General features: G+C 43.1%; 1 protein-coding gene across 2 annotated transcripts; it reads right to left on the bottom strand.

Moving 5' to 3' along the window:
* Positions 1-1,149: 1,149 nt before the first annotated feature.
* On the bottom strand, positions 1,150-27,860 carry wdr20a (WD repeat domain 20a). 2 transcript variants are annotated; one of them, XM_064329686.1, is made up of 4 exons: positions 27,725-27,860; positions 5,742-5,924; positions 3,246-4,628; positions 1,150-2,575 (listed from the first exon to the last, which is right to left on the bottom strand). In XM_064329686.1, the coding sequence occupies exons 3-4, from the start codon at positions 4,539-4,541 to the stop codon at positions 2,522-2,524; spliced, it is 1,350 nt and encodes a 449-aa protein (XP_064185756.1). In that variant the 5' UTR covers positions 4,542-4,628; positions 5,742-5,924; positions 27,725-27,860; the 3' UTR covers positions 1,150-2,521. The 2 variants fall into 2 exon arrangements, with proteins under 2 accessions (XP_064185756.1, XP_064185748.1); XM_064329678.1 differs by lacking the exon at positions 27,725-27,860 and adding an exon at positions 27,430-27,714.

Genomic DNA, 27,860 nt, shown 5'->3' with positions numbered 1-27,860 from the left:
TGGACATCCGAGAAACACACAAATATTAAAAGATGCAGTTGTCAAAACTGTCAAGGCACAGTGTCACTGTCAACAGAAAACTGTTGTCAATTTCAACCTTGACCCATAGTGAGTGCTTTGTTCATGCTGAACCTATTGGTCGCTTGCAGCCATTTTGGAATAACAAAACAAGTGCAATCCTTTAATGAATCAGCCCCTAGGTTTGAAAGGCACAAGGGAAAAGGGTACTTGGGCAATTTGTATACCTGCAGTATAACCTGGTAGAAGTAGGCTAGTTCAATAGATTTTATGGCTAGTTTACACTATACTGAACACCAGAGGAAACACCTTGCAGGGGCGTTAAGGGACCGACGCACACCAGAGACCTATTTGTACACTATGTCCTAAAGCCAACTGAACACGAAGGCTTTTCCCGGGTGACAAAAGGATAAGAAGTTCTAACAAGAGAAGAAGAACAAAAAGAGAGTTAAGATTCCCCTCACTGAAAGTACTACTCTTATTTTGACAACCGTCCTGACAGAGCTTTGAAGAACCGTCTCTCGTAGCTCAAACAACCAGAGAGGAGGCTGTTCGGCTTCATTTGGGATTTACAGGAAGGGAAGAGACGCTGGATTCTCGGGGATCAGGGGGAGGTTGTCATGCTCCACTGGGGGAAAAACTGGCGCGTGGAAGGGAAGGCAATAAGCTCCTGGACGGTTTGACTCAGGAAATGGAGGGCAACACAGCTGCCGTCTTCAAACCTTAAGAGGATCCAATTTGAGAATAATGGCAGCATGTCATTTTAATGCGCTCCAGTGCTTTTTGCAGAGGGAATGTGTTGGAAGTTTCCTCCCTGCTATGACTAATACTTTAGCACAAAGGAACTGTACTGTAACCATTTGTCAGCAGAAAAAGACTTGGGACTCTGTAATATTACCATGTTTGTGCGTAGCAAAATAAAAAGATAAACTTGCACCCACTGCTAACAGACAAACAGCTTCAAACAGCAACAACGACACCAGAGGCATCCTTGTTAATCATTTGTTTTCTCATTAAGGAAAAAAATGTGAAATGTCAAAGTGATGGTGAAACCAGGCTGCCATTTTCTTGTTGTGTGCAGTCACCCAGTCATGGATACCATTAACAAAGATTGAAAGTCACAAAAGAAGGTACATTAGAACTGTTTTTAATAGTGTCACACAAAAAAAGGTCCTACTGCTGAACCTTGAACTTAGTAGTTCCTAGTGGATGCTACTTAATGTTACATAGAATAGCATTGATGATGTTAAGCAAAATATCATATTTTTTAGTCTACCATAGACTTCCTGAGCTTCAAATAATTGCGGAGTTCGACTGTTCCTCTGCCCCACTACTGTACATTTTGTGAATCCGTAACAATAAGTAAGCATTTGAGCTTCATCTTGGAGATAAGAGCATTTGATACAAAGACCTCCTATACCAAACATTTAATTAAGAAAAATACATCTGAATGATCTTTTGTACAACAGAAGAGAAAAACAAAAATCTGCATATCCAAGATTGTTTTAATATTATTAAGATGTATACTTTTCTGCATTAGAAATATCACTATTTTCCTTTAATGAAGATGAATTTCCACTAACGTAATGATCATTTGTCTTTGCCCCATCAATCACTTAATTACAATTTTATACATATAATACAGAGCAATGTTTTAATCTGAAACAATATTAAAATAAATGCTCAATAGATACAAAGGTTTTAATCATTTAATATTTTCTCCACCAGGTAGCTGTCTGGGAGTCCTTGCGCACCCAAAAATTGTAAAGCCATTCTCTTCTAACAAACTATTAAGTGCAAACAATTTTTCTTTTAAAAAACTATGATTGCAGCATCCAGCTTTCAGATTCAAAAAGTCCAAGCCAGAAGATAGTGACTTGTCATAACCCAAGTGCATCCAGGCCTTCCTCAAATGTTTTTGTTCCTTTATAGTAGTTATAAAGTAAAAACGGGGGGAAAAAACAACAAAAAAAAAGAAATCAGTGCAAAGTATTCAATAGTGAGATTATAATGCAAATGAAAAAGGGTTTCAATTTTATAAGAATTTTGGATGGAGGCAAACAGTTCCTTTTCTGCATCTACTAAGCAGGCATGATGAGGTCGTATCGTGATAGCCAAGTTACCACCATTCCAAAAAAACGGGCTTCAGTAAAACCCAAGACCGATTTACGGTCAGGTGCCGTCTCCACTGAAAGCAAACATAAGAGACAAAAGTCGAGGGACCGTGGTGGCGATGGGAAGGAAACAAAAAATAAAAAGACACTGCTGGGATACTGTTTGCCACCGTCCAAAATTGCGCCCCGCCCTTTTACGTTTGTGTTCGTGGACTTTAGCCATACGCTGGGGCGCGTTTCTTAAAACCATAGAAAGACCAAACACGAGAAAAGAAAAGGAAGAAAAAAACAAAAACCAAACTTGCAATGCTGTGCGAGCGAAGGCCAGTGTCAGGCTCTGACGACATTATGTCTCTGATGAGGGTTTCATAGCAGCAGAAATACGGTGGCTATACTACAGTTCCACTAGGAGAGTTGGCTTGGTTTTGGGATGACAATAAACCCTGGAAAGGAAAACAAGGAGAGTTGCATTTGGACAACTTGATAAGGAACAAGATCATTTACGTAGCTCCACCGTCCCTTTCCCCTTCCCACTTGTAAGGCCACTGCTGTGGGACTCCTCCCAACACTAGGGGGTGTCATGTGGTATTGAGGTTCAGTGTGAACAAGTTTGGAGTGTGTTGCCTGTGGTTTGATTATAGACACTACCTTTATAAAGCTCATTAAGGCCAATCATTTTTTCTCTTCAGTATTGCAGCTGCTCCTCTATATGTGGTCTTATAGGAAGAAGGGTCACCATACATACAAATATGCGGCCTGCTAAAGCTATATGCTATGGCCGTTCTTCCTCCATGGTTCTGAAGCTAACTCTATGAATGTGCTTACTTTGGAAGTACTGCTTTTCTGAGTGTTTTATTAGAAACCAGTTGCCAAAGAAGTTTAGCGCAGCTGTAGTCATAGCCAAACAGAAACGTGACAATGGTTCTGCAACGCATTTCTAACACACACTGTCAGTGTTGCATTGTGAGCCTAGATGACGTATTAGGACCAGAAGGTCCCGCCAAGAGACACTCCCTGCCCTGCAAGTAAAAGGACCAGTGTTTATGTGTTTGGGGGAAAAAACTATACCAGGGGGAGGAGCAGTTCTCTTTTTCAATTCACCACAGAACTTACCACTTTGCCAGGCCTCGCCCATGTGCAAATAAATCCCTCCTGGCAGGCTGTGACTATACAGTCCTCCAAAAATATCAAGACAGTGAGTCTTTCATGTGCTATCTTTTTACAGATGAGGGGCTCTAGTAAGGGCACGTCTTCCATGCGGGGGCACAGCGTGGTCCCCAGGGTCTTAGCGGGGTCCGTTTTGGTTTTGGCCAGCAGGTTGAGCTTGTCGCTGCTCTTGCTGCTGATGTGGCCCATGCTGTGGTTGCGCTTGTGGTCCTTCTCGTGGTGACGCTCCTTGCGGTCGTGCAGCGAGAGCGTGGCGAACTTGCTGACCCCCGACGCCACGGCGCCGTCCGCGGCACCGCTCTTGCTGTTGGCGGTGGCGGCGGTGCCCGCCGAGTGCGGGAGGCTGTTGGAGCGCGGCAACGGCGCCGGGAGGGAGTTGCCGGGCGTGCTCCCGCCGCTGTTGTTGCCGTTTGTGCCGGGGTTGTTGTTAATGACGATGCTCCCACTGCCTCCTCCGCCGCTCCCTCCCACTCCCACTCCCACGCCCACACCCACACCCACGCCCACGCCCACTCCCACGCCCACGCCCACGGGGGGGTTGGTGGCATTCATGACGTTGGTGTGCGTTCTCGTGCGGGACAGCGGGAGGTGAGGGAACAGGATGTCCTCCGTCAGGTCCCACAGGCACAGCTGCGTGTCCTGGCCCACCGAGCCGAACCGGTACGTGACGCTGACCGGCCGGCTCTCCGTGGAGTTCCTCTTGGACAGCCGGGACTGCGTGCTGTTGGCCCGGTCGCGGTCAAAGTGCGTTTGGTCCTGGAAGTCCTCGTCGCTGCCACTGAACTCCATGGGGTCGCTCTCCTCCACGCTGGTCGTGTAGTGGTCGAAGGCCACCACGCTCACCCAGGACTTGTGTCCGTGACCGCGCGCGATCACCCGGCAGTCCAGGAACGACCAGACGGTCACCAGGTCGTCCTCGCCGCCCGCGACCAGGTACTTGCCGTCCGGGCTCCAGCAGACGCAGAGCAGCCCGCCGAAGTAGCTCTTCATGGTCCCGTGGAGCTCCACCGAGTCGAAGTTGAAGACCCGCAGGAAGCCGTCCTGGCTGACGCAGGCCAGGAACTTGCCGTCGGGCGAGAAGGCGAACTCGTTGAGCGCCCCCTCGCCCACCGTCCATTTGAGGAGAGGGTTGCGTGTGGACTTGCTCTTGCACGTGTGCACGGCGTAGTTCTCGCCCTGCTTGAGCAGCTGGTAGTGCGGCGCCGTGGTGCCGCACGTGTGCTCCACGTTGTAGAGGTACATGCTACCGCTGGAATGCGCCACCAGGAAGAGGCTCTCCGAGCCCGGCACCCATTTCACACAGGTGACCCTCGACTTGTCTATTAGTCTCTGACAGAAACGGGCGGGAGGAAGAATGGAGAGAGGAGGGACGGGGAGGGGAAACAAAACAGATGTTAACTTCCGTTATTAAAAGTAACTCAACAAAGCCTTCCCCATTAATTGCATTTTTAATGGAAATGTCACTAGGCGGATTAAATTCAACCGCGGCAACAAAATTACTTTTTCCCCTCCTCTGTTACCGCGTGCCTCGTAAATCTGCGCCGCTTGAGCGATCAAACGGAGGAGTTCAGCAGCGGAGCCTCGAGCTGAAACATGTGCAACGACCCTTAAACAACTGACAGCGTGATACTCTTTTGATTAAAAGAAATAATTTCCTGCGAATTATCGCTCTGGGTGCCGGTGTCCTCAGGTTGCTAGAAGCTTCCCTTCCGGTTTCCACGCCCGTCCAATCCCGTCCTTTCGTCCAGTGCAGACGACCGCAGCACACAAAGGGCCATCATTCCCCGTCAGCCCCCACTGTGAAAATGCTATCACGCCATACCGACAGCCCGTACGCTGGAAGCTTCCACCCAACACAATAGACACTGTTAACACCTTCAGGGAGCGTAAAAAAAAGAAGATACTAAATGCACAGAGAGATGTGAAGCTTAGGGCGGGCGTACATTATACGATTTTCTCACGGGTTACGACGTCGGGAGTTCGGATGCCCTCTCACACTTAACGAGGTTCAGACTGTGACAACAGGTTGGATGATAGCATAGACTATACGAGCTCCCGACTAGATCAGATGACGTTACCGTCGGCAAAGGACAGCGGGCAGAACGTCATACACGGAGCCACCTCCTGATTGGTCAACGGGAATCGAAACACAGAATCGGCTCGTATGATCTCCCACACCTGACAAATTCAAGCCGACTGTGCCCAAATTTTTTCCGATATGTCAGAAAACAAATCGGGAGCCCATAAGCCAGTCGGATCGGTATCTCGTATTTTGCGGTTTGCGACGTTACGATTTCTTACGATTTGGTCCCGATCAGGAAAAAAAAAAAGACAGAAAAAAAACCAATCGGGATCCCGCAACTCGTATAATGCACGCCCGCCCTTGCATCGTGGCACAGGCGCCCCTCGCGCGTGGAACGTGGGTAATTCCGCAGCACTTACTTCTTCGTTGAACAGCTTGCTGGTCTCCTTCTTGATGGGGTCGATGAGCTGCACCTGGCCGGCGGAGAAGCCCACCAGCAGGGACACGCTCTCGGCCGTGGCCGTCAGGTGGTTGAAGTCGTGGCAGGTGGGCTGCGTTCCCTTGTATATCCGCTTGTCTATGGGCTTGCTCAGGTCGGCGGCCTGCGACACACGGAGACGCACGAGGTGAGCGGCGCCTCTCTCCCGCTCCCACTGTACCGTTTCACCAGCGCGAGCACAGATACTCCAACCTTACCACAAACAAATTGCACTGTACGTTGTTTAGGGAGCCACATTTCGAACCAAGTGTTTGCATGTGTGAATCCAAGAATCACAAAATAATGCTTTTGTAACCTTTGAGCCCAGACAAGGATATATGCCAAGCAAATAAATATTGAAATATAATGCAGTTTTTGCGTCAGGCTATCATTATTTCATATAAGCAGGGTATAACAGTCCTAACTCAGCTTCAGATTAACTCATTTAAAGGTTTTGATTGCACAAACCAAGCATACAGAATCCTATGCAGTCATATATGATCAAGGCAAATGGTTGGTGAATGTATGATGTATCAAAGTTCCACACATAATTTTCTCAAGGGAATGTTGTGATGCAAGTTAAGTACATTTTCTAAATTTAAATACCATGGTTTGGTTAAGGCTTCATGGCCAAATTCAGTCTGTAGATTAGATAGCAATTCAGCAGGACATCACATGCTATACATATAATTAAGTATAAATTAATTGTGATTCCCTGGCACAACCTCTTAAATTAGTTTCAATTCAATCTAAAGTCCTCAGTGTACCTTCTGATGAGTACAGAAATAGCACAACATGAGATGAGAGTAAACAGGAAACTTGCACTGTTTAAGAGCAGCTAAGTAGTGTGCTTAAATAAGGTCAATGAGGTCTGTTCCCTTCACATTTACAGTTCCACTCCTGCCAAAGCAACACATTCAGTAGATAATATTCTCCAGAGATAATAGGTATGTGAACAATTAAATATAAATGTGAAGACCAGTAATCCACTTAAGAACACAAATAATTCTCAAATGTAGACCTGATAGATTTAAACCCAAACAAAAAAACAAAACAATTTATGACAATATAGCCTAATACAGAGACATCTTCAGCTGGAACTTCACTGGGGGCAGTGACCGGACTGTTTTTCCTCTGGTCAGATTTAACGGCAGATGGGGAGAAGAGAACAGGACGGAGGACACAGCAGCTAACTGAATGAGGTGTTCTCTGGGGCCTTGGAGGCAGCGAGGGAAAGATCTGCAGAATCCACTCGGTCACACATGTGCAGACAGAAACACAAAAACATGACCATACGGAAAACTGATTAAAAGGATCCTGTGAAAACGCAGACACAGTTCACATATTCCAGGGCTGCACATTCAGCCTTTAAACAATGGACTCAGGCAGGTTTTGTGGCGTTTCATCCCTGGGCTACATAATTTCTGTACCAAAAAACCCACCAATACACCAAATGAATCCTACTGGAGGAGAAAGAACCGATTACAACCCTGCCTCTTGATACCAGCTCTCCAGTACCATGGAAACAGCACTTCAGACATCCAAGGTGAAAACTTTCCCCTCCCCCCAGTGTGTGCGCGAGACCAGTTATCACGAGCTGAATTAGCCTCCTGCATCACCATTACGAGGCTGCCCAGGCCTACCAACTGACCATCCCAACTCAGACTCTGCTCACTCCAGTGAACTGAAGTGGCACAAAACTGGACAGTTCAAGCAAAAAGGCAAAAATCTTTCAGCTCAAGGCATAGGAAAGCAGATACAAAATACAGCTACATGGACTCCAGTCCCGTGCCACAGTGTTTGTATATGAAAGGCACTGAATGAAGTCTATTCCACTGCAGTCAATGCGCAAACACAAACACGTAATCATACCGGGTATGGGCTTTATTTCAGAGGGACAGAGGACCCAAAAATACACAAACTATCCATCAAAGACATGGGTAAAGGGTAAAGTTAAAAGGAGATCTGCCTTTTTAATGACTGGTTCATACCAATTATCCCTGCTTCTTCACAGATTAAGCAGTAATGTAGGCCAGGCAGAAAACTGTGCAGCCAACATCAGAATGGCTGAAACAGGGATTTAAACAGAGAGCTGTGCCAAAACTGGAAATGGAAGTGAAGTAGGGATAGAATTAGAGTCAGTGTGTGTGCGTGAGTACAGTAAAACTGTTTCACATTCTGCCACGGCCAGGCCCTGCACTCTGCATTAGTGTCTGCCGAATCAACTACTCGATCCTAATGCTGGTAAACGAATGGCTAGGGAGACTATTCAGAATCAACTGGGCTTGTCACAGTTTGCTAACATCCAGGTTACACGCAATACCAGAGCATTCAACCTAAAATCCAGTGACTAGGCCTAACTCAAATCATGTCATCTTTTTCTTTGTGAAAATAAATAAAAATGAGTAATTAATAAAAAATAAAAATAAACAATTTTCCTGCTTGTATTCTACACAATGCAGAAAAACAAAAAAATTGATGCAAAAAGGGGACGTGAGACAAGCACAAAAGCGAAACGGTTGTTAAAGTCTGAGGGGGCCAAATCCCCTCAAAGCAAGACAGCGTGAAAAATTAATTTGAACTTAATGTTTCTGGCAGTTAAAGCCACGCGCTAATTGACTAAAGGATTGGGTCTAATCCTGTAAAACTCTCCCCCAGGCCGGGGTCCCTGAGGGGGGTCGCCGAGGGGCCACAGTCCCTGCGGGGGGCTGCTGAGGGGACATGGCTGCATTCGGACACAGTGCGGGATGACGGTAATGCATTGGAGGAACCTGCCATCGGAGTGAAGCGCACCCACTGCCGTTAGGTCTGACAAAGCTGTGCTCACGGCCAAAATGTGAGTGGTTACCCTCTAGTGCACGAAAGCAGGTAAGCACGCTAATATTTGTGGAGTAGCATGGAACAATGCTTATTGAGAATTCCAATTATGAGGTATGAAAAGTCAATAATGAAAAGTTTGAGGGAGCTCTTCTGTGTACATTCATAAGTGTTCAAACACAAATCAAACGTTTGTAAGCACATATTTGGACCATGTTCTACAACTTTTGCACATAAGTATTTCAGTCATATACATGGTTGAATTCTCAAATTTTTTTAAGAATAAGAAGGCACCCAATTTTTTACATGCCAAGAGCCACTGGTGATGAGAATTTGAGTTTTTTAGGCTGCGCTTCATCTATTTGCCAGCAGGTGGCGAGTGATGGTGACTGTGCAAACTCTCAGGAAAACACTAGTCATTCTCACCACACCACTCTCATGCAGTACAGGAATCTGGTGCCATCACCACCAGGACACACCAGCAGGGAAGGGACTACTCGTTATTACTGTTAAACTGAAAGAATATGCCAAAACAGAAACCACCAGGTGATGAGTGCGTGGGCAGTAGATTTAACTGGGGATGAGGGGATAGATGTCTGCACCAATAATTTCCTTAACTATTGAACATCATTTCTATCCACACCATAAAGTGTTAACTCTGTTTCCACATCCCCTCATTGCATTTCCTACCCTTGTCTCTGTATTTAAACCAAACCACCAGGGCATCAAAAAAGGAACTCTGCATGTGGTGGTACTGTGTGTCCATGTCTGTGTTTGTACATGTATGCATGTGTGTATGTGCATGTGTGCACTGGTAGCCTGTAGGACAATGGTCAAATGTATCCCCCACGATGTGTAAATCAAACATACAGACTTTGAGGATTGCGAGCTCCACTGAAAACCCTAAGTGCAGGGTGGTCAAATGAAGCTGTAATCTCTAAATCCACTGGCAGGCCCAGAATCTCCAGCTTTTGCCAAGACTTGAACGGTCAATTAAGACAGTCAAAAAATACTTTCAAAAGATGACCTTCATCAGCCAGACATTCTGATGACTCAGGACCGTTTGTGAATGAATCATAAAAACTGAAATTTCACAGTGGAGGATGAGACAGCTGGACACATCGGAGATGAGCCTGGTGCCTACTGGGGCATAAGCACATCACCAGAGTATGATGCAACTGACTCTCCAGTCCCACAGGCTCCATAAAATCCCTCAGAAGCAAGGGGGCGAGGTGTTGAGAAGAGACCAACAGAGGAAGAAAGGAACAAAGGGAGGATAGAGAGAAAAAGAGGGGGAAAGTGAGAGGGGAAAGACCTTAAACTACTGCGGAGGAGGGCCCTGGACACTGAATAAACTGCCAGCTCCTAGTTTCAATTCAGGCAGAAAAATCTAGACTTCTTAATTTACTGTCAAAACACATTAGGATGACAAACAAAAGCAACAGCTCAGGGTACACTGAATCTGAGAGGGAGAATCCCAGTGGACTAATGCTACAGGTGCACACTTGCCTCATTATCCTACTAAGCATAGAATCCTGGATGCATATACCACTGAATATGCATTCCCTCCCTCACAAACTAGCACTGTTTGGCCAAACTGGAGCAGGAGGAATAGCTACTATTCCTCAGAGACGTTTGGCATGAAGAGTGGTGACAAACAGAACCATCTATAAAAGAGTAAGAAAGCCAGAGGAGATCCATACTTATACATAAAATATTTTAATTAAAACATTTTTCATATACTAATTTTCATTCAGAATTCAATAAAGAAAGAAAATTGAAGAGGAAATTAAGGTTGAAGGTACCCTACCAATGTACTTGTATCTTGAGTACAGGAGAACTCCTTCAGAAGCACAAGCAATTCTTCTTTAATTCAGAAAGTATAGTCAACAGTGACCAGGATATCCACTCTTCTAGAGAAAATGGCGACAAAGACCTAATAGGATTGGTTCAAATGGTAGAATTTCATGACCCAAGAAATGCTGCTTGTTTACGAGCTAAACAACAGTTTTTTCCCCCCCAAACACGCTTCTGATACAACAGGCCTGTACCATCACTGAGCCATCCCTTTGTCAATTACTACAGACGTGAACATTTCATCCAAATCACAAGTAACCAGCAGTTAATTCTTTCCATTCAATCATCCGAGTTGCAGTCACTGCATCATAGGACTTCATGCAGCTGGACAAGGCAGACTGCACACCCTTAACTGACCGGAGGAAGGCCTGTTGTCTGATGAGTCAGAGCAACACCACAGGCCCTCCCTGTGCAACGCTACAGCCAATTACAAGCCACCGGTCCGGATTCAATTACAGTGGGGTGTCATTAGACTGCTGACAGCGCTTTAGAAGGACATGTCATCCAACAGACCTAAATGTGCTTAATTGTTAATGTGCTAATTGCATCAATTTGATGTGTTAATGTGCTCGTTAACTTGCCATTGTCAATTAAATCTCACTTTACCAGGATCTTAACTGCACTGCCAGTTTTCACAAATTGAAATCCTTGGGCTTTCTTAGCATTATGAAATTGGCACCAAAGCGAGAATTATTAACAAAGTCAACAATACCTAATTATTATTAACCTGTTCATCGAAACCTTTACAAATTGATTGCTTGATCTGAATTCAATTCTGTATGTGGCATGTGTTATTTGTCCTGAATAATAATAATAATATTAGCAGCAGTAACAGTGGTATTTGTTTAACTTAAAAGAACTTAGGAAACAAACTGCGATCACAAAAATAGATTGCGATGGGGGGTATTCATTAGTATATGGTATAATCACTCACTGATGCTTTCACAGTGATGGAAGAAAAAGTCTTCTCGGGCAATAAAAAGGACAGCTATGCCATTTAAATCAATTACAGCAGATCTCAAATTGTCTATGAATTATATGTGGCTCACACAAGTCAGAGATTAACGGCATATGCCAGCACTACCTCTTTTGCCTTTCACAAAGCTACATGTTAATTATCCAGCAATAACTCTGACATCACCGCATGAGTGGGTGACAGTAAAAACCTTGTGTTATCAGAAGCAAACATTTGCTAAAGTTCTGTTCCGCAATGACACCTCTTTAACAAAGCTTGACTTTTATGACCCTCATTGTACCATCACAAAACCTCTTTCACAGGAGGTTCTGTACTTGTACTGAGAATTAGCAACAAAATAGTACCTGTTTCTGAGTGTGGATTGATGTAACGAGTGAAAACGAGTGCATAGAGACTGAGCGATGAATATGCATGCTTCCCTAACCGAATCCACTCCGTACTTATACCGGCAGCAGCATCACTGAAGAGCAGGCAGCTGCAGGGGAAATCTGTACAATGTAACAGATCAGCTCCTTCTATCTCCAGCTCTCCCTGACCACCGACTCAGCATCATCTCTCACGGTCTCCACGGCGATAGGGAAAGGCGGCAGCACTTCAGCTCCTTAAAGCGAACAGCTGTTCCTTTTAATCGTATCCTAAAAACATGAATGGAGGCACCGGGTAGCGCTTTCTTAAATGCTCCGCGTACTTTACTGCGGCTCAAAGGGATAAACGAATCTGAATGGATTTCAAAGGCTCCCTGGGTGAAACGTAATGAATTGTCGTTATCCATTCAGCAAAGACAAACAGATGAACACTTTGCAGGCCAGAAAAACTGAGATGCATTAAATTCAGTAGATCAGGCGAGATGTTCTTTGTAGTGTCACTAAACGTTTTGGACTTGTGAAGGGATGTTTTGGATTGGTGCTCCTAAAATGATGCATCTTCCATATTAAACGAGCCGGGTGGTCAGGCTTTCTTAACTTCAGCCCAAGTACAAGTCAGATATATAGGTAGCAACTGAGAGTATTGGTCATCAGACTGTTCATACATTAGCCTCTAGGCACAAGGTCTCCTGCCAGCATTTACATGCCAAAATGGTGAGTTTGCTGTACCCCAAGGACAGCAATTCTGCAGGCCAGACATTTCAGCACTCCTCCTGATTTCACCAACTCTCTCTCATTCCCTTTTCCTTAATGCTCTTTAACTACTCTTTCTTCAGACTGCATGACCTCATACTCTCCAGAATCCAACAGAAATGTGCTTTTTCCCTTCAGAAACCTTTATGCACTCATTCCATTTTTCCATTTATAACACGTTATGCTTCTGATGCTTGCAGAACATTTTGACAATTAAGCAACTGAAGATTTATTAAAATCTGGCAACTCAAAGATTTGGAATGATCACATCATCCTCTTTGGAAAGAACTCAGTCTGGACTCTGTTGTATAGCATGGTGCATGATTATTTTAAAGGTCAAATCAATAGCGTGCAGTATGTGCTGATAATGCTGATACTTGAGTTATATTCACTGAACACACTCCTCCACATTAAGACAGGAATAACACACAGACTATAGTAAGGGTTACTTACAAGCATATACTCAAGTTCACTAATGTACTGTCAGTACCAGTGTTCAACTGTTTATTTGTTAACATAAATGAATAAAAATCTGCAATGCATATCATTCATTCATCATCATTGTTATTATTATTATTATTAATGAAGGAGAAGCTAAGAGCAGTGAATGATTCCCCTGTCTGAAAGCATAGAGAACACAGATCCTCTTTGTGATGAGTCATTATTTGCATGCAGTTTTTAATACAGTGGTTGTTGGAATAAAACAGGATTCAAAATATCCGTCCTAGATCTGAAACTTGTTAGGATGACTGTGCGGCTGCTCTAGATGAAAAACCCATCTGTATACATAAGCTTTCTTCGTTAAACTGTAAAAGCTGGAGAAAAAAAAAAACGATTCAGCAAATTTCATAAGGCAGTCAGTCGTACAAAATCACCACATAGAGTATCCTTCCCCATGTTATGCAATAACCTGGATAGACTTCTTACATCACCTACAAATTTCTATTCTATTAGGATATAGGATGAAAGGCCCTTGAGCTACACAATCGTGGTATGGACGCACAATTTGTCAATCCTGGCTGCACTGTACACACTGTCACAGCTTTGGTTTGAGAGTCATGTGACACAGCATCCACCCACTTAATAAACAGTAAATACGAGGACAAGATGAAGGCCTGCTTTTCATGGCACGCTCACCACAAGCTTAGAATGAGATGAGGGACTAACGACAAGGGCAGCAGAGCAGACACATTTGGGAAACGGAACCCAAAACCCTAAAGCCTGGTGGCGCCACCATTCAGTGGGTTCAAGATGACTTACAGCGTGTAGGGAAATGCACCGCCCAGATTTTGCAACGGACAAAAAAACACACTGTACATACCCAGTGGAAAACAGGTATGTACTCAGACATTGCTATGCAACACAAGAAACTTACATGGTCAACACGAGTAGGGAAATGTGCTGTCCCCTACCTAAGATGATGGTATTTAACAGAGTGGTCTTTGGGTGCACGCATGGAGTACAATCCCACAAGCCATAAACGGAACTCTGCTTGCTTAGTGAACCGAACTGAAGTTGTCCTCATCAGCCACAACACAGTGTTACCAAGTCTTCACTCCATAAATTCTCAGACACCTGTGATTGACAGAGCCCTGAGACAAATGTTAAATGCACAGAACATATCATTTGCTCGCAGAGTTAATTGTCTGAAACCATAATTACACACCTTCACTCATAAAAAAGCAGGCAAACTGATGTAAGATGTAAAACGATGTAAGACCTCGTTCCTTCTGAACGGTAATTTAGTATTCACAATGTTATGTTTATGAACATCAGATCACAGCCACTTACAAGATTTAGCCCAGGCCCCATTCTTAGAAAATGACACAGTAACCCTCCACAGGGTAGTCTACTCTTACATAACCCAAACCAGTAATTTTGGAAAAAGGCGGAAACAAAATGGCTTAATAATGGTTGCGTACAAAACAGGCTCATGGGGGCAACCAGTCCTATCTGGGATGCTGGTGTGCATAACATCAGGAGAGCCTCAAATAGTCTGTACAGAGGTGTGCTAAGAATTCACAAATGTGCTGGTGTATCTTTCCTGTGCTGGAACTTTCTTAGCAGCTTGGGCAAAGCTGTTCCTGTGATGTTCCCCTGATGTAACTGTTGCTATTGCTTGTCCAGAGTGATTTGAATATCTTTCAGGTGCAACTGATCAAACAGTCCAGGCTGTAGAGCTGGATGGAAAGAGAAGTTGGAAAAGAAACTGAACACTGAAAAAAAGAACAGGTAATAACTGCTTAAAGCAAATGGTAGTGGGATTCTTTAAATTCTTCAAAAGCAACGTTTCCACAGAAAAACCATGGAAAGATGCTGAGTCAGTTGAGCCTTCACACTTTTACATGTCAGTACCACCTGGAGGCTGACACTTCATTTACAGCAAACAAGCACATTCATCTTTCCTGGCTTTCTCCTTGCCAGACACAAACATCAAGGGTAATATTCAAGGGGAACTATCATGCCGCAGAGAAACCAATCACAGGCCAAACTATTCTCCGCCACTTCAGTCAGCAGAGGATCCCCCCCAACCCCCCACCCCCCATCCCACCTCCTTCAGAACAGCACATCTGCAAACAGGAAATTCCTGATATTACAGCAAGAAAAAAAAAAAAAGCTGACAATCGCTTCAGAACTGCTTTAAAACTTGGGAACCCTGCACATGTTACAAGGCCTGACCCCTCCCACAAGGGCACACTTCCCCACACGTACTCCTAAGGTAAACAGGGTGAAGGTGAGAGATAGGCGGAGAGGCGAGCCTGTCGCGGGGCCGTTTATCCGCGAGCGCATAATCACGGATCAGCGGGCGTGGCTTCAGAGGCTGGGCTTATAAACGGCGCGGGGAGGAGGGAACCGGTACGTCCTCCCGCTTTACCTTTCAATATTTCAACTGGCCGCTTGGAGAGAGAACAGGAGGATACACACACACGCAGCGCTGCTCAGGCACTCTCGTCTACTGTCATCTGCACGGCTCCAATGCATTCTTATGACGATTGGCATCCTTGTTCATTCGCCCAGCATATAATATTAGCTTAGCTGCCATTTCCACCAGACCTAGGTCAGATACATATATGTTTTGGATTCTAATACTTTTCTGTGCTCTACTGATCTTGTATGGTGTAATTAAGCCTGCCAATAAGATCAGAAGGCAGGGTTTGCACATTTTGAGAGCATTTCATTGGTTCCAATACACCATCTCTATATACAGTATGCGTACATTTGCATACGCGTACCTGAAAATGGGAATTCAAATAGTTACCTGAGGAATATTCATTCTGATTTTGAACACATATGTACTCCTGATGGAGGTCATCCAAAACCCAAGCAAAACATGCAGAAAATATGAATGAAAACCCAAATTCCTTGATTGCACATTGAGGCAGAGAATACATGGCAGAGTGAAACCCTCCTCCATGGGACTCCAAGCCTAAAATTCACTCACTGCACATTTTAAATGACTTGCCTAGCCGCGTGCAATGTTTCAGTACACAAGAGATCACCCTGAGACAGAGCATAATAATGTCATTTTAATAATGATGAAGACAGACACCACCCAGCCACCTCTCGTAATAACTAAATCCCCATGAGCCTGTAAAAATTTTCCCCATACAAAAAATTGGACCATCCAATCCTGAGATACAGAACCTTCATATTAAAATGACCATCTAATTATGTTTCATGCAGCCCTAGATCTTTTCGTCACGTTGTCACATTTGGGCCACTGCAAACTGCCTATTCCCCTTCAGCCAATCTGAAGATACCCTGTTGTACTTGCATACTGTGCGTGCGTGCATGCGTGAGTGCATGTGTGTGCACGTGCGTGTGTGTATGTGAGTGAAACAAGCACACACGCACACGTGAGGAAAATAGCAAAAATACTGTGCACTGCGGAAATGCATTATTAAGCTGACTCATTCATGCATTAGGCATTACCACAGTTCTTTACCATCCTTGCATCAACCTTGAGGTTTAATCTACAACACCCTCCCTGGACCGCCCCTGCTCTGACTGCATCTGCCTGCAGAAAAGATTATTCAATTATTGCAATCACCGTCAGACCGGGAGAGACGATCTGAATTTTCTGAGGAACGCATGCCATCTTTGCCTGATTACAGGTCTTTGCTCAACATGATTAGCGCATCCCATTATTTTTCTGTTGTTACTGGAAGACTGCCGCAGAGTAAGGATGCTAAGTACAGCACATCTACACGTTATCAGTTAGGATTCATCTCGATCCACCTCTCAGCATTACAAATGGCAGAACATGCATATTTCTTCCTTGCAGTACAATTTCGAGAGACATCAAAAAGTCAACAATAACATTAATTTATGTAACTTCAATGAGTGTTAAGGAATGATTTGTTTAACCTTCTGACCACCCTTAAAAAAATCCAAAAAAAATCCTGATCTGGTTCTTGTCCGCAAGTTTCAGAAGCAGTTGTGTTCACAGAGATTTCCATTTAAAATACGTAAATAAAACGGTATGGAAGATTAGCAGGGAAATATCATTTGGTCTTCACAATATAATCTGCACAAAGGCTTGATTTGTCTGCTTTATTTAATAACTTCAGCCTCTGAATGCAAACACCTACTTTCATCTGTGTGTTCAAACAATTCACAGAAATAATCATTTTGGGTCAAGGCATAGTCATTTTATATATTCAAAACTGCCACTGTTGTTGAATGGTAATAGCTGCCATAAAAAGAAGCCAGAGCAAATGAGTTGAACTTTCAGGGCATGGGAGCAGCAGTGACAACTGTAAAACAAAGCATAAACCTTTTGTAGTGGCCTGTGCTTCTGAATCACTAATGGCCTCTTTTGCAGTTCCCTGACCTCTTGGAATGGTCTGAATTTAAAATTAAAATGTGTATTGAATATACTTTATGAGCACTGTGACTTAAGACAATATTTGACCAGTAATCAGTCAAGGGTGCAAAATGATGTCTAAAAATAGTTGGTAGCTTTTATTATGCTATTCCTTTTGCTAATGAAAAGAATCAACTACCTGGAGCCTTGACTATGTATAGACCTAAGAATGAAATTATTCATTTTAAATTAATTCATTTTCCTTTTGAATGAGAGAAACATACTGGGAAACAGAGAAGCCCATTTGAACTCCTTCTACATTATGTGAAATTAACACACTCCTGGCATAGTCAAATGATCATACTGAATACAAATTTGACTTCAATAGATGGTGTTGTTCACTGTTTGCATGTTCAAACAACTAAAAAATGTTCTCCATTTTTCATTAACATTTAGTGAGCAAGTTTCTAATGAAACCATGATCACTTAAGAAGTTAGGCTATATCTTTATGGCTATGGTTGCAAAGGCACATGCAACCTTAGAATGAACTAGTTTGTGAAAGATGACTTTTCAAAGACAAGTTTTCATTATTTTGGTATTACGGAGTAATTTTAAAGCATAATGTTAGCCATATCTTCCTTGTTCACAGACATCCATTCATTTTGAAATGAGGCCATGTGCAGCCTTTTTTGATGGGCTAATCAAATCTGCAAAAAGACACTGCAGAGAACAGTCATTGTCAGATTAAATAGTCTGCCCTCCATTAACTCTTTTTTGGCCTTTATTCAAAAAGGCAGAAAGCAGAGAGGGTAACAGAGAAGGATCCACAGCTCAGAAGGTGCCATAATGGGGGGATTCATTTATGGCTCAAGAATCGGCCACCCTACCCACCCCACTTTAGGGTCAACTATCCCTTTAATAAACATATTACGTCTTTCTGAAATTCAAGTAGGACTTATTTTGTTTGCAGGAATAGTTTTACTGTAATCAGACCACATCATTTCCTGGCTGCAACACTGCATTGTTAGTGTTTTTGCAGTGTCATGAAATTACAAATGAAATTAACAGGCATTCATTATTCACCCTAATCGCAACCTCCAGGCCTCCACTGTCAGTCTACGGCAAATGTCTCAATTAATGATGTGATAACACCCATGCTTTTCTACTGGTGTTGGTATCCATAGGCCAATGACTCATTCATTTCATGAAAATAACTTTTGAAGTTTGTCTAATTCTGTATATCATCAAAAATATGAACAGGGCACAATAACTCACATACAAGACAGAGAATATGCTTGCTAGCCATCTTTATTATTTGACAGTGTGTGGGTGTGTGTTTTTGTGACAGAGAGCTGATGTACCCCAACCAAAAGCACAAGAAGTTTCAGGGCAAAAGAACATCCTGAGAAACAAACAGAAAAGGCTTGCTCTGGCTCAGTGAGAGACACTGACATGGCACACAGCTCCACTGAAGGAGCAGTGCAAAGCCAAGTCTGGCAGGGAGAAAAGGAAGCATTCTACTGCGGCTGAGCATTGTGCCCACAGGAAAACAGATTCAGAAAACAGACTCCCTGCCAAACTCTAGGCTGTTACACCCTAGTAAACTGCTTATTATTATCAGTAGTATTATTAAAGGGGGCCAAGCACTGAAGGCGTGAAGGCACCCCATTGTATTCCTTATTTTTGTTATTATTATTTTTCTTCCACCATTTTTGCAGTTCAGGAAAAACTGCCTGATGTAAAAAAAAAAAAACTGTGATTGGGGGGGGGGGGCTCCAATGGCCATCAGCCCTTGACTTGCTACTCTGTGGCACTACGGCAAACAGCTGAAAATCCAAACTTTGGCAAGCCATAACTCATGCTTGGGCCCCCTTAATTGCTGCTTGCAGCTATATATATCATTATTACATTTATTATCTTTTTTTTTTTTTTTAATTATCATCCAAAAAAATACCTAAGATACTCCTCAGACAAACAATTAGGAAATGTGGTTACCATTCCAAAAAACCTGTACGCCATTAGTGACCTGTTTCTATTTAATGAACCATGTGTAAAGGTCAAATGAGTTAAACTGTTCAGCGGATTTGGACTGATTCTAAAATAAAACAACATGAATTAAAAAAACAACATGCTCTTTCAGCTTCCGGCCCTACTAGAATTCTTCAGAAACACGAGCTCTCGACAGGGTGAGCACCTGCTAAGCAGGTGCTTGTGAGCATACTTGAGACTATAACACTCGAGGCATCTGGGCAATGTGCCTGCAGTTTGGATTTTTTTGCACTTATGCATTGGCTTGACACAGTCACATATGATGACATACTGCTAAAGCTCATATTGAGACAGAGCTGATCCTGGGTTAATGTAAACACGCTACAAATGCATTCACAAGCTGGAAAAACAAGACTAAACAAGTCAATGAGGAAATGTTCTATGGCCATTGGGGGAACAGGAAGGCAGTGTAAATAAATACAACAAGGATAAAGTATTCTTTATAAGGACTGAGTTGAGGATGAGTCACAACAAGTACCACAAACTGAAACTGACTGGTGCTGTTTTTAGAGACTCCATTAGTTGACATTAGTTGATTTAGAGACATCCTTCAGTACAGGCTATATTCCCCCCCCAAATCTGGCACTTACAATACGTAACTCTTCAATAAATATTTTTAAAAATTGTTTCAATTGCAAATTTTTGCTACTTTTTTATGGCCTCTCAATGCATTGAGATGGTCCCTTGAATACCAGAACTTTACATTCTAAATGTAGCTAAATAAAGGGAGATGACATGTCAAGTTGACGATGGCAGTAAAGCTAGACTGACGGCATTCGTTGTCACAGTCACCACCTAAGCCCAAATTTGAGCCAGGAAAAACCCTGGATGAGATCCTTACAAATATTCCCAACAGGTTTTCTTTTTTATAAACTCATAATTACAACAAAAATATGAAAATCCCAAAAAATCCAAGACAATGTCCGATATACAATACGCACATTAAAAAAATTATAGTATATATAAAAACTATGAAGTGGATATTCACCATACAGAAACAGTTAACATGTTCAGCAGAGCTTACATTAAAAGTACATTTAAAGCATTTTAAAATGTAGGATCCCCAGCTGTGTATCATTAAAGCGGCACAGACACCAAGCATTCCGTCACGGTCATAATGTTCTTAGAGAAATGTGAAAATGCATAAGTAGATAAACCTCTCATCTGCTATGTGACGAAACTGACAGCACAGCTGGTCACAAACATGCTCTAAACTGAGAGAATGTATGCACAAAGGAGCAATCAAAAGAGCCATGTTTGACTTGCTTCATCAGCACATAGCAGGCGATCCTTTCTCCCAGAAACAAGGGAGAAAGAGTAAAGCTGCCTCTCTGCAGTCAATGAAGTCCAGTACCTACTTCTCCTTCGGGCAGTTCTGAAACAGTCTCCAGACACACAAAACTCTGGCTGAAGCAGTCTTCTCCCCCCGCAGTCTCAGACAACGCACTGGCAGAGGGACCAGCTCATTTTGAGCGGTGTAAGGGGGCCTTAAGGCACCTGACAAGATGTGCAGACTGATGCTGGGCTCTCAGACCTCAGCCACAGGCAGGGACAGCCTTAAATTGCCCAATGATGATTAAAAATGCTATGCAACCAACCAAGATTACACTTGCGTAAAGCTGAGCAAATGTTTCTTAATTTTACATTTACCAATAAAGGTTACCAGGCTTACCGAGGGCAAATCAAATTTTCTTAGCAGTTGAAAAATCTGCTTTTCAAGGGAAACCCTAACCCTTAAGGAAAATAAGAGGCACACAAATATTTGTGTGACCGCAACTAAAATAAAAGGGCAAACAACATGCCAAATGTTACAGAATTGCGAGGGGTGTCATGGGGTGACTGGACTGCAGGATTTGTTCTTAATATTATGACGGATGAACAGGCATTGGGTCCTAATTATGCCAGTTCTGGCTACCGCTGGCAGCCCTGCAGTGAGGGTGCATAATTAGTCAGAGCTTCACATAGCGAGTACGGGTTTCAGTTGGCAGGATTGTCCCCATGTTGCACAGGTGTTACTCCTCTGGCTGATCAGTCGCCTACACCCCGCTTGTGCAAGCTGGTCCTGAACGGCACTGCTCCGATGCAGCAGCGTAGCCAAGTCGGTGAGAAAGAAACGGCTGCTGGCAGCACGTTCAGAGGAGGCAGGTGCTTGTCTGCATTGACAAAAATTGGGGAAAATAAAGGAACAAACAAATATTCCTGGGAATTTTAAACTGGGAAAAATGGGATGAAAGCAGTTAAAGAACTGCCCGCTAGCTTCAATTATCTGAAGGACTGCAGAGACACTGGCAGTCAAATAAATCTCACGGTTTATATCTTGAAAAATAGACCCTTAACTAGTCAAGGTCACACTTTACAATCATCAAAACTCAACAAGGATGCCGCACCTTAGCCAGTCCCCAAATAGCCGTCATTACCAGCGATGTATCGGTCCTAACCATTTTAGCCAGCCTTGGATATACCTGGTAACAACAACCACACACTTGACTGAAGTAAGCAGGTATGGACTTTTGGGAGGACCATCGCTTCTTTTGTCCCTCATGTAAAATGAAACACCTGCTGCATACTGTTTTTGACTGCTGCACACATAATCCATGTTGAGAGCGGTTGTTCCCGCATGTGCTGTGAAGCCTGACACCTGGTAAGCAAAGCACAAGCACAAGTGTAAATACACAATCCCGTACAAATGCCACAACGTTACGCCACAGAAACCAGTATAAACAGACAGGAGTCATGGGAATGTCCTGCATCAAACAAAGATGACCTGATTCCAAACTTGTCCATTTTCCAGGAACCTTACGAAATGCACCCCCGATGTGTGTCACACAGACCTGAAACGAATGAATTTAATTAAAAAAAATGTACCATGACCAAATGTACACAGTCCTTATCCTTGATAAGGGTAATTCTTGTGCACTCCACTTGGACAAAGTTAGGTACTCCAAAGCTGAATTTTTTTACAACAGCATGAAGCCTCATTTCCCGCAATTTGCTGTATTCCTATTAGCCCAGAGGTTTTTAAAAAGCCTTGTATGGGGACCCACTGTATTTCCTTTTTTAAAAATAAAAAAAAAACCTGCCCAAAATAAATAAGACAAGCCTAACTTTCACAAGAAACTCAACCGTCATATTGTCTAACAAAATATGACAGTTCTGTGTGCATGTGTGTATATATATATACGTATTATGACTCTATTCTGCTCTGCAATCTACTCTTCCTCAAAATGGTCTCCCATTCTTAATTGGTTTTCACTTGAGCTTTCATTCACAGTCTAATCATTAATGGTCGTAGCCACTAGACCGTAAAGAACGTTTCAACAGTGCACCAAGAACATCACTGTAGTCCACTAAAAGCCCATGCAAGGCTATGCTTTAAACAGCCTAGCACTCTCAAGTCTCAATCTAACAAGATTCTGATGTACAGGACTGGATTTTAATAAACACTTCTGCTTAATGTTTCATCACTACATTTCAGTTGTGAAGACAAAATCTAGCATTGAATGATGATTCAGAGCATTAACTGAATTCTGGCTGAACACAACAAGAAGAAATGGCTGAACAGTAAAATTTTAAAGGGGAACGTAGTGTTCCTCAAGAGAGACCGCATAAAAGGTGAATAGACACGTCACCCCTGCGATCAAAGAAAGACAACATGGAAGTGGAAACAAACTCAATATATGTGAGGAACTGACTGCTGGGTAGCCTGCTCGGTAAAAACACTGCTAGCAGCGCATGAGCGAGCACCACTGCCTTGGATCAAATCTGGCCCAGGCTACTGCTGACTGTGGCTGACAGCCCTGTGGGGTCGCTGCACAATTGGCTTCATATAGCCCAAGGGATATATGGAAGGGCCTGAATTGGTGGCGATTGCAGTGTTCATTCCTTACATCGAGTGACTCCGGTTGGCTAGCCCTCTTCACATACATATGATTGAGTCTCCTGCACCCCAACTGTGCAGGTGCTACGGCTTGTGGCTGAGGTGTGAAAAGAAGAATCTGGCTGGCCCCACATGATTCAGAGGAGAACTATGACTTGCCTTTACTCTCATAAGCCAGCAGTAGGGGGCGTATACGAGTGTGCTTTACAAACAGTGCCCTCCAAAGGTATGGTGACAGTAGGGTGAAATTATTGCTGGCATTTGGATTTGAGATTAAAAGATGAATACAAGACAAAAGCACAGACATTCTTGCAGACATATTTATATGTATATACATTTTATCATTTCACAGAAACAGCTGTGTGTTGAGGCTCCCCATTTTCACCTGGACAAAGGTTAATGGATGACTGACAGGTGTTAACTGCTGCTACAGGTGTTTGCTTTTGCATTAAATGTTCACACATAAAAGAGCAGTGAGTGTCTAGTCTTGGTTTTAGAATTTTTTCATTTGCTGAGACTGCATTTGGAGACAGAAGCACACACCATCATGAAGACCAGAGAACTAACTACAGCTTTTAAAAAAATGCTAACCTGAAAGCTGAGAGAACAGAAGAATTCATTAAGTAGGATAGCACAGAAACTGGGTTCATCAAGTACAGCAATTCGGAAAGTCTTGAAAAAGAAAAAACCACTGGTGGACTCAGAAATAAACACCGTACAAGCTAGGCAAGGAACACAAATACATTTGATGACAGATGAATCTTTAGAACTGTGAAGAAAAACCCTAAAACATCTGTCTGTGACATCACCACCAGTCTCCAGAGGGCAGGGGTGAAAATATCACAAGCCACCGTACACTGAAGACTTCACAAGCATAATTAGAGGCTAGACTACAGCATGCAAACCTCTTATTAGCAGCAAGAATCAAAAGGCCAGATTAGAATTTGCCAAAAAATACAAATATGAATCAGGAGAGTTTTTAAACAAAGTTTATATAGAGATGAGACCAAAATAGACCTTTACCAAAGCGATGAAATGCTGGAAGTGTGGAGAAAGGAAGGAACAGCCCTGATCCAAAGCATTCCCCCTCATCTGTGAAATATGGAGCAGATAGTGCCATGGCCTGGGCATGTATGGCTGCTTCTTGGAAAGGTTCATTAATCTTTCTCGATGATGTAATGCAGGATGGCAGCAGTAGGATTAATTTGAAAGTGTACGGATTTTGTCTGGCTATGTACAAAGAAATTCCTCCAGCCTTCTCAGCCACCGCTTCATCCTGCAGCAAGACAATGACCCCAAACACACTGCCTATGCAAACAAAGCATTCATCAATGGGAAAAGGTGGAAAGTTTTGGACTGGCCAAGTCAGTCACCTGATTTAAATCCAATCGAGCATGCATTTCATTTTCTGAAAAGGAGATCAAAGGCAGAAACCCCCCAAAACAAAGTCAGCTGAAAGTGGCTGAAGTGAAGGCCTGGAGAGGCATTTCCAAAGAAGATACCAAATGATTCGCGTCAATGTCGATTTGAAGTCAATCCATTAACTTACATTCGCATAGCCTAAAATGGCAGAACTCAACACAAAAACAGCTATCTCTGTAAAACGTATACACATGTAAATGTCATTAATTAAAAACTGATTGTCTGTACCTTTGTCTCATATTCATCTTTTGATTTCAAATCCAAATGCCTTAACTATACAGCAAAATTTTCACACTATCATTAATCATACTTTTGGAGGGCACTGTAGTTTGCAAATTCGGGCAGGATTAGAGATGCCAAATTTTAAAAATAATAATTTTTATATGTGAGGAATTATATTTACAGATGAACAAAGTCTGTTTATCCGATATACCCCCAAAACAACATCTAGTCAGAGTGGCACTGATAGCAGTTTCAACAAAGAAATTATAAGCATGGATTCATCCAATGAATAGTCACTAAATATTCTGAGAAAATGTCTAGGCCTAATGATGCTGCAACTGAAATAAAACATTTGCATTATGTTTAAGCATCACTGGGCTAAGTCAAATGACAAATTGGGGCAACCCTGAAAATTGTAATTAGCCACACTTCCATTGACCCAGATACAATCCACCACACTTTGTTCTTAGCTCACAGTAACAAATTTAAGCAAGCACTAGGCCTACTTTTTATAGGCCTTCTGAGTCAAATGCACAATATTTTCAAATAAATCTGTTCTGCAATAATTTAACTTGCTCACACTTGCTAAAATATGTTACTTATAAATACATATGATAGTTTGATCTAATTTGCCAATCTGACCTGTTAGACATGCTGGGCTAGGCTAGCTAATAATATGGTTGAGTGAAATCAACCATTATCATAACAGATAATGAAGAAATTAACACCAAAACTTCTCATAAGTGCATCAGAACCTGAAAACACCCCAAAAGAGCGCACACACAAGAATTAAACTAAAAGCAGACACATGCTTTCCAGGAATCATGAAAGGTATAACCACAATCGCATGTGGCAGGTAAGGGCAACACATTGATAAGGTTTACATATACATATTTAAAATGCTACTCAAAGTTCTGAGATATGCTGCAGACAGAGGCCTATGAATAAGGAAAAGCAACAGTGGCCCAACCTCAGAAAGCCTTTTAGTGCACCAAGTGAATTGCAGTCATGCTTCACTGACATGGGAAATCTAAGTTACAGAACGTTCCCACTTCAAGAGGTCAGAAGGGCTTTATCCTGGAGGCCTGGAGAGCATAGCCTAGTACCTCACCTTGCCCATATCGGTTAATGGTTCACATTTAACATGGAGCAGCTTTAGTTAATTTTAGTTGTCAAAAAACAGTTAGTTGTCAGGAACCATCCATTTAAAACTTCACCCGTTATCTTCACATACTGAATCACCAATGTCAGAGGAGTATGGCAGTGCTGCATGATGTAGCCTAATACAATTTTTGAAACGATCAAACACTTTGATTCGCGCTTAATAAATAATGCAAAATAACCACTAATACTTGTAGTAATACCAGAATAATTTCGAAATTTCCAGGGAGGATTCAGTCATGAGTAAGTGGAAGCCGATAACTCACACGAGACATCCTTAATCGCCCTATTAAGAGCGTCCACTGACTGGATACGAGTTTATAATATTCCCGTTTATTTGGTTGTTTACAAGCGCAGACCGATAAAAACAGCTATGGCGTCAGGCCTGCTCAACCAGCGGGTAATGGACAACAACACAACAGGTAGATGTGGGGTTACAAAAATATTTAAACTGAGACAAAGTGCCCAACTCTGGGCCAAAGCACTAGTAATAGTCATGCTCGAGGCACTCGATCATCCAAAATGACATTGCTCACTGTAGTACTGCCTCACGACTTGTGAAGCCTGGAAATGTGTCCTTCCTCCTCCACCACTTTCGTTACCGCTCATTCGTGAAAGTAACGCTGATAATTCCGCCTCACACACCGATGTCGTTTCATATCCTACGTTTGGGTAGGCGATGATCGCAAATTCCAATGCTCCAGAACAAGTCCATGCTGGCTACACGCAATTTGCTAAGACAAGCAATTAGCGTAAACCACACGAGTCTTAAAGTAGCTACACGCATCACTGTCACACAATCTCACATAGTTGAGTGTTTCCCCATATGTTTATTAAAACTGTACATGCACTGACAAAGCTGTTCTTAGACAGTCTAGGACACTGGACTGGCCATATTGTCGTGACACCAATATATCCACGCGAACCGCACTGAGCCAAACATATCTGTCACAATGAGGCTACCGCCGGTGTACCGCAAGCCACGTCCCGAGCAATGAAGCGGAAGCGCCATGAAGTTCACTCTCCCAAGTTCACGCACGTATTTATGGAGAACTTTTGGGATTTCATAACACTGCCATATTGTGCATGGGGAATTCACTGCAGGTGAACAGAGGCCCTAAGCTGTCAGCTTAGTATCGCACACCACAACACTTTTACAAGAGACGCGCAGAACAAACTGGAGGCAGGGAGGGGGGAGGACTATCACTTCGGCTGCGTCAGTCACAATCCAGCCAAACTGGACAACATTGTTTCTAGACCTCATTAAACAAATGTTCAGAATATAACAACCCTATGTGTGGAGAATGTAACGCACGGTTTACCTTTCTGACGCCTTTGTAGATATAAAAGTATAGCTCCCGGCCCACATTGAAACAGATTCTGTCGCCGTTGCCAGACTGGTCGTTGACGTTCACGAAGGAGACTTTGACCGGGTTAGAGCCCTGGGAATTAAAAGGCACCCTGTTTGGGCGGCTGTATTCAGAGTGAGTGAGGAGTTTATAGACGCCTTCCCGGGTAGTGAACTGAGTTTTAATTTCGTTCATCTCCTTCCCTCCTCCCTCCGCCGCCATCTTGGAAATTAGCATTCATCCTGCCCCAAGCCCGGATCTTACTCACAGAGCATGCGTGCTCCAGATGGAAGCGCAGCTCCCTCCTCTTCTCCGTCAATTGATGCTGGATTTCACGTGGTCATTGCTGGCTAAATGGCGTTTGTGATGCGAAGCCTGCTTAACAGTCTGTAAAGTAAAGGAAT

The sequence above is a fragment of the Anguilla rostrata genome, chromosome 1 (genome assembly GCF_018555375.3).
Source record: "Anguilla rostrata isolate EN2019 chromosome 1, ASM1855537v3, whole genome shotgun sequence".
NCBI classification, from domain to species: Eukaryota; Metazoa; Chordata; class Actinopteri; order Anguilliformes; family Anguillidae; genus Anguilla; species Anguilla rostrata.
This window is presented reverse-complemented; position numbering and strand designations above follow the sequence as displayed.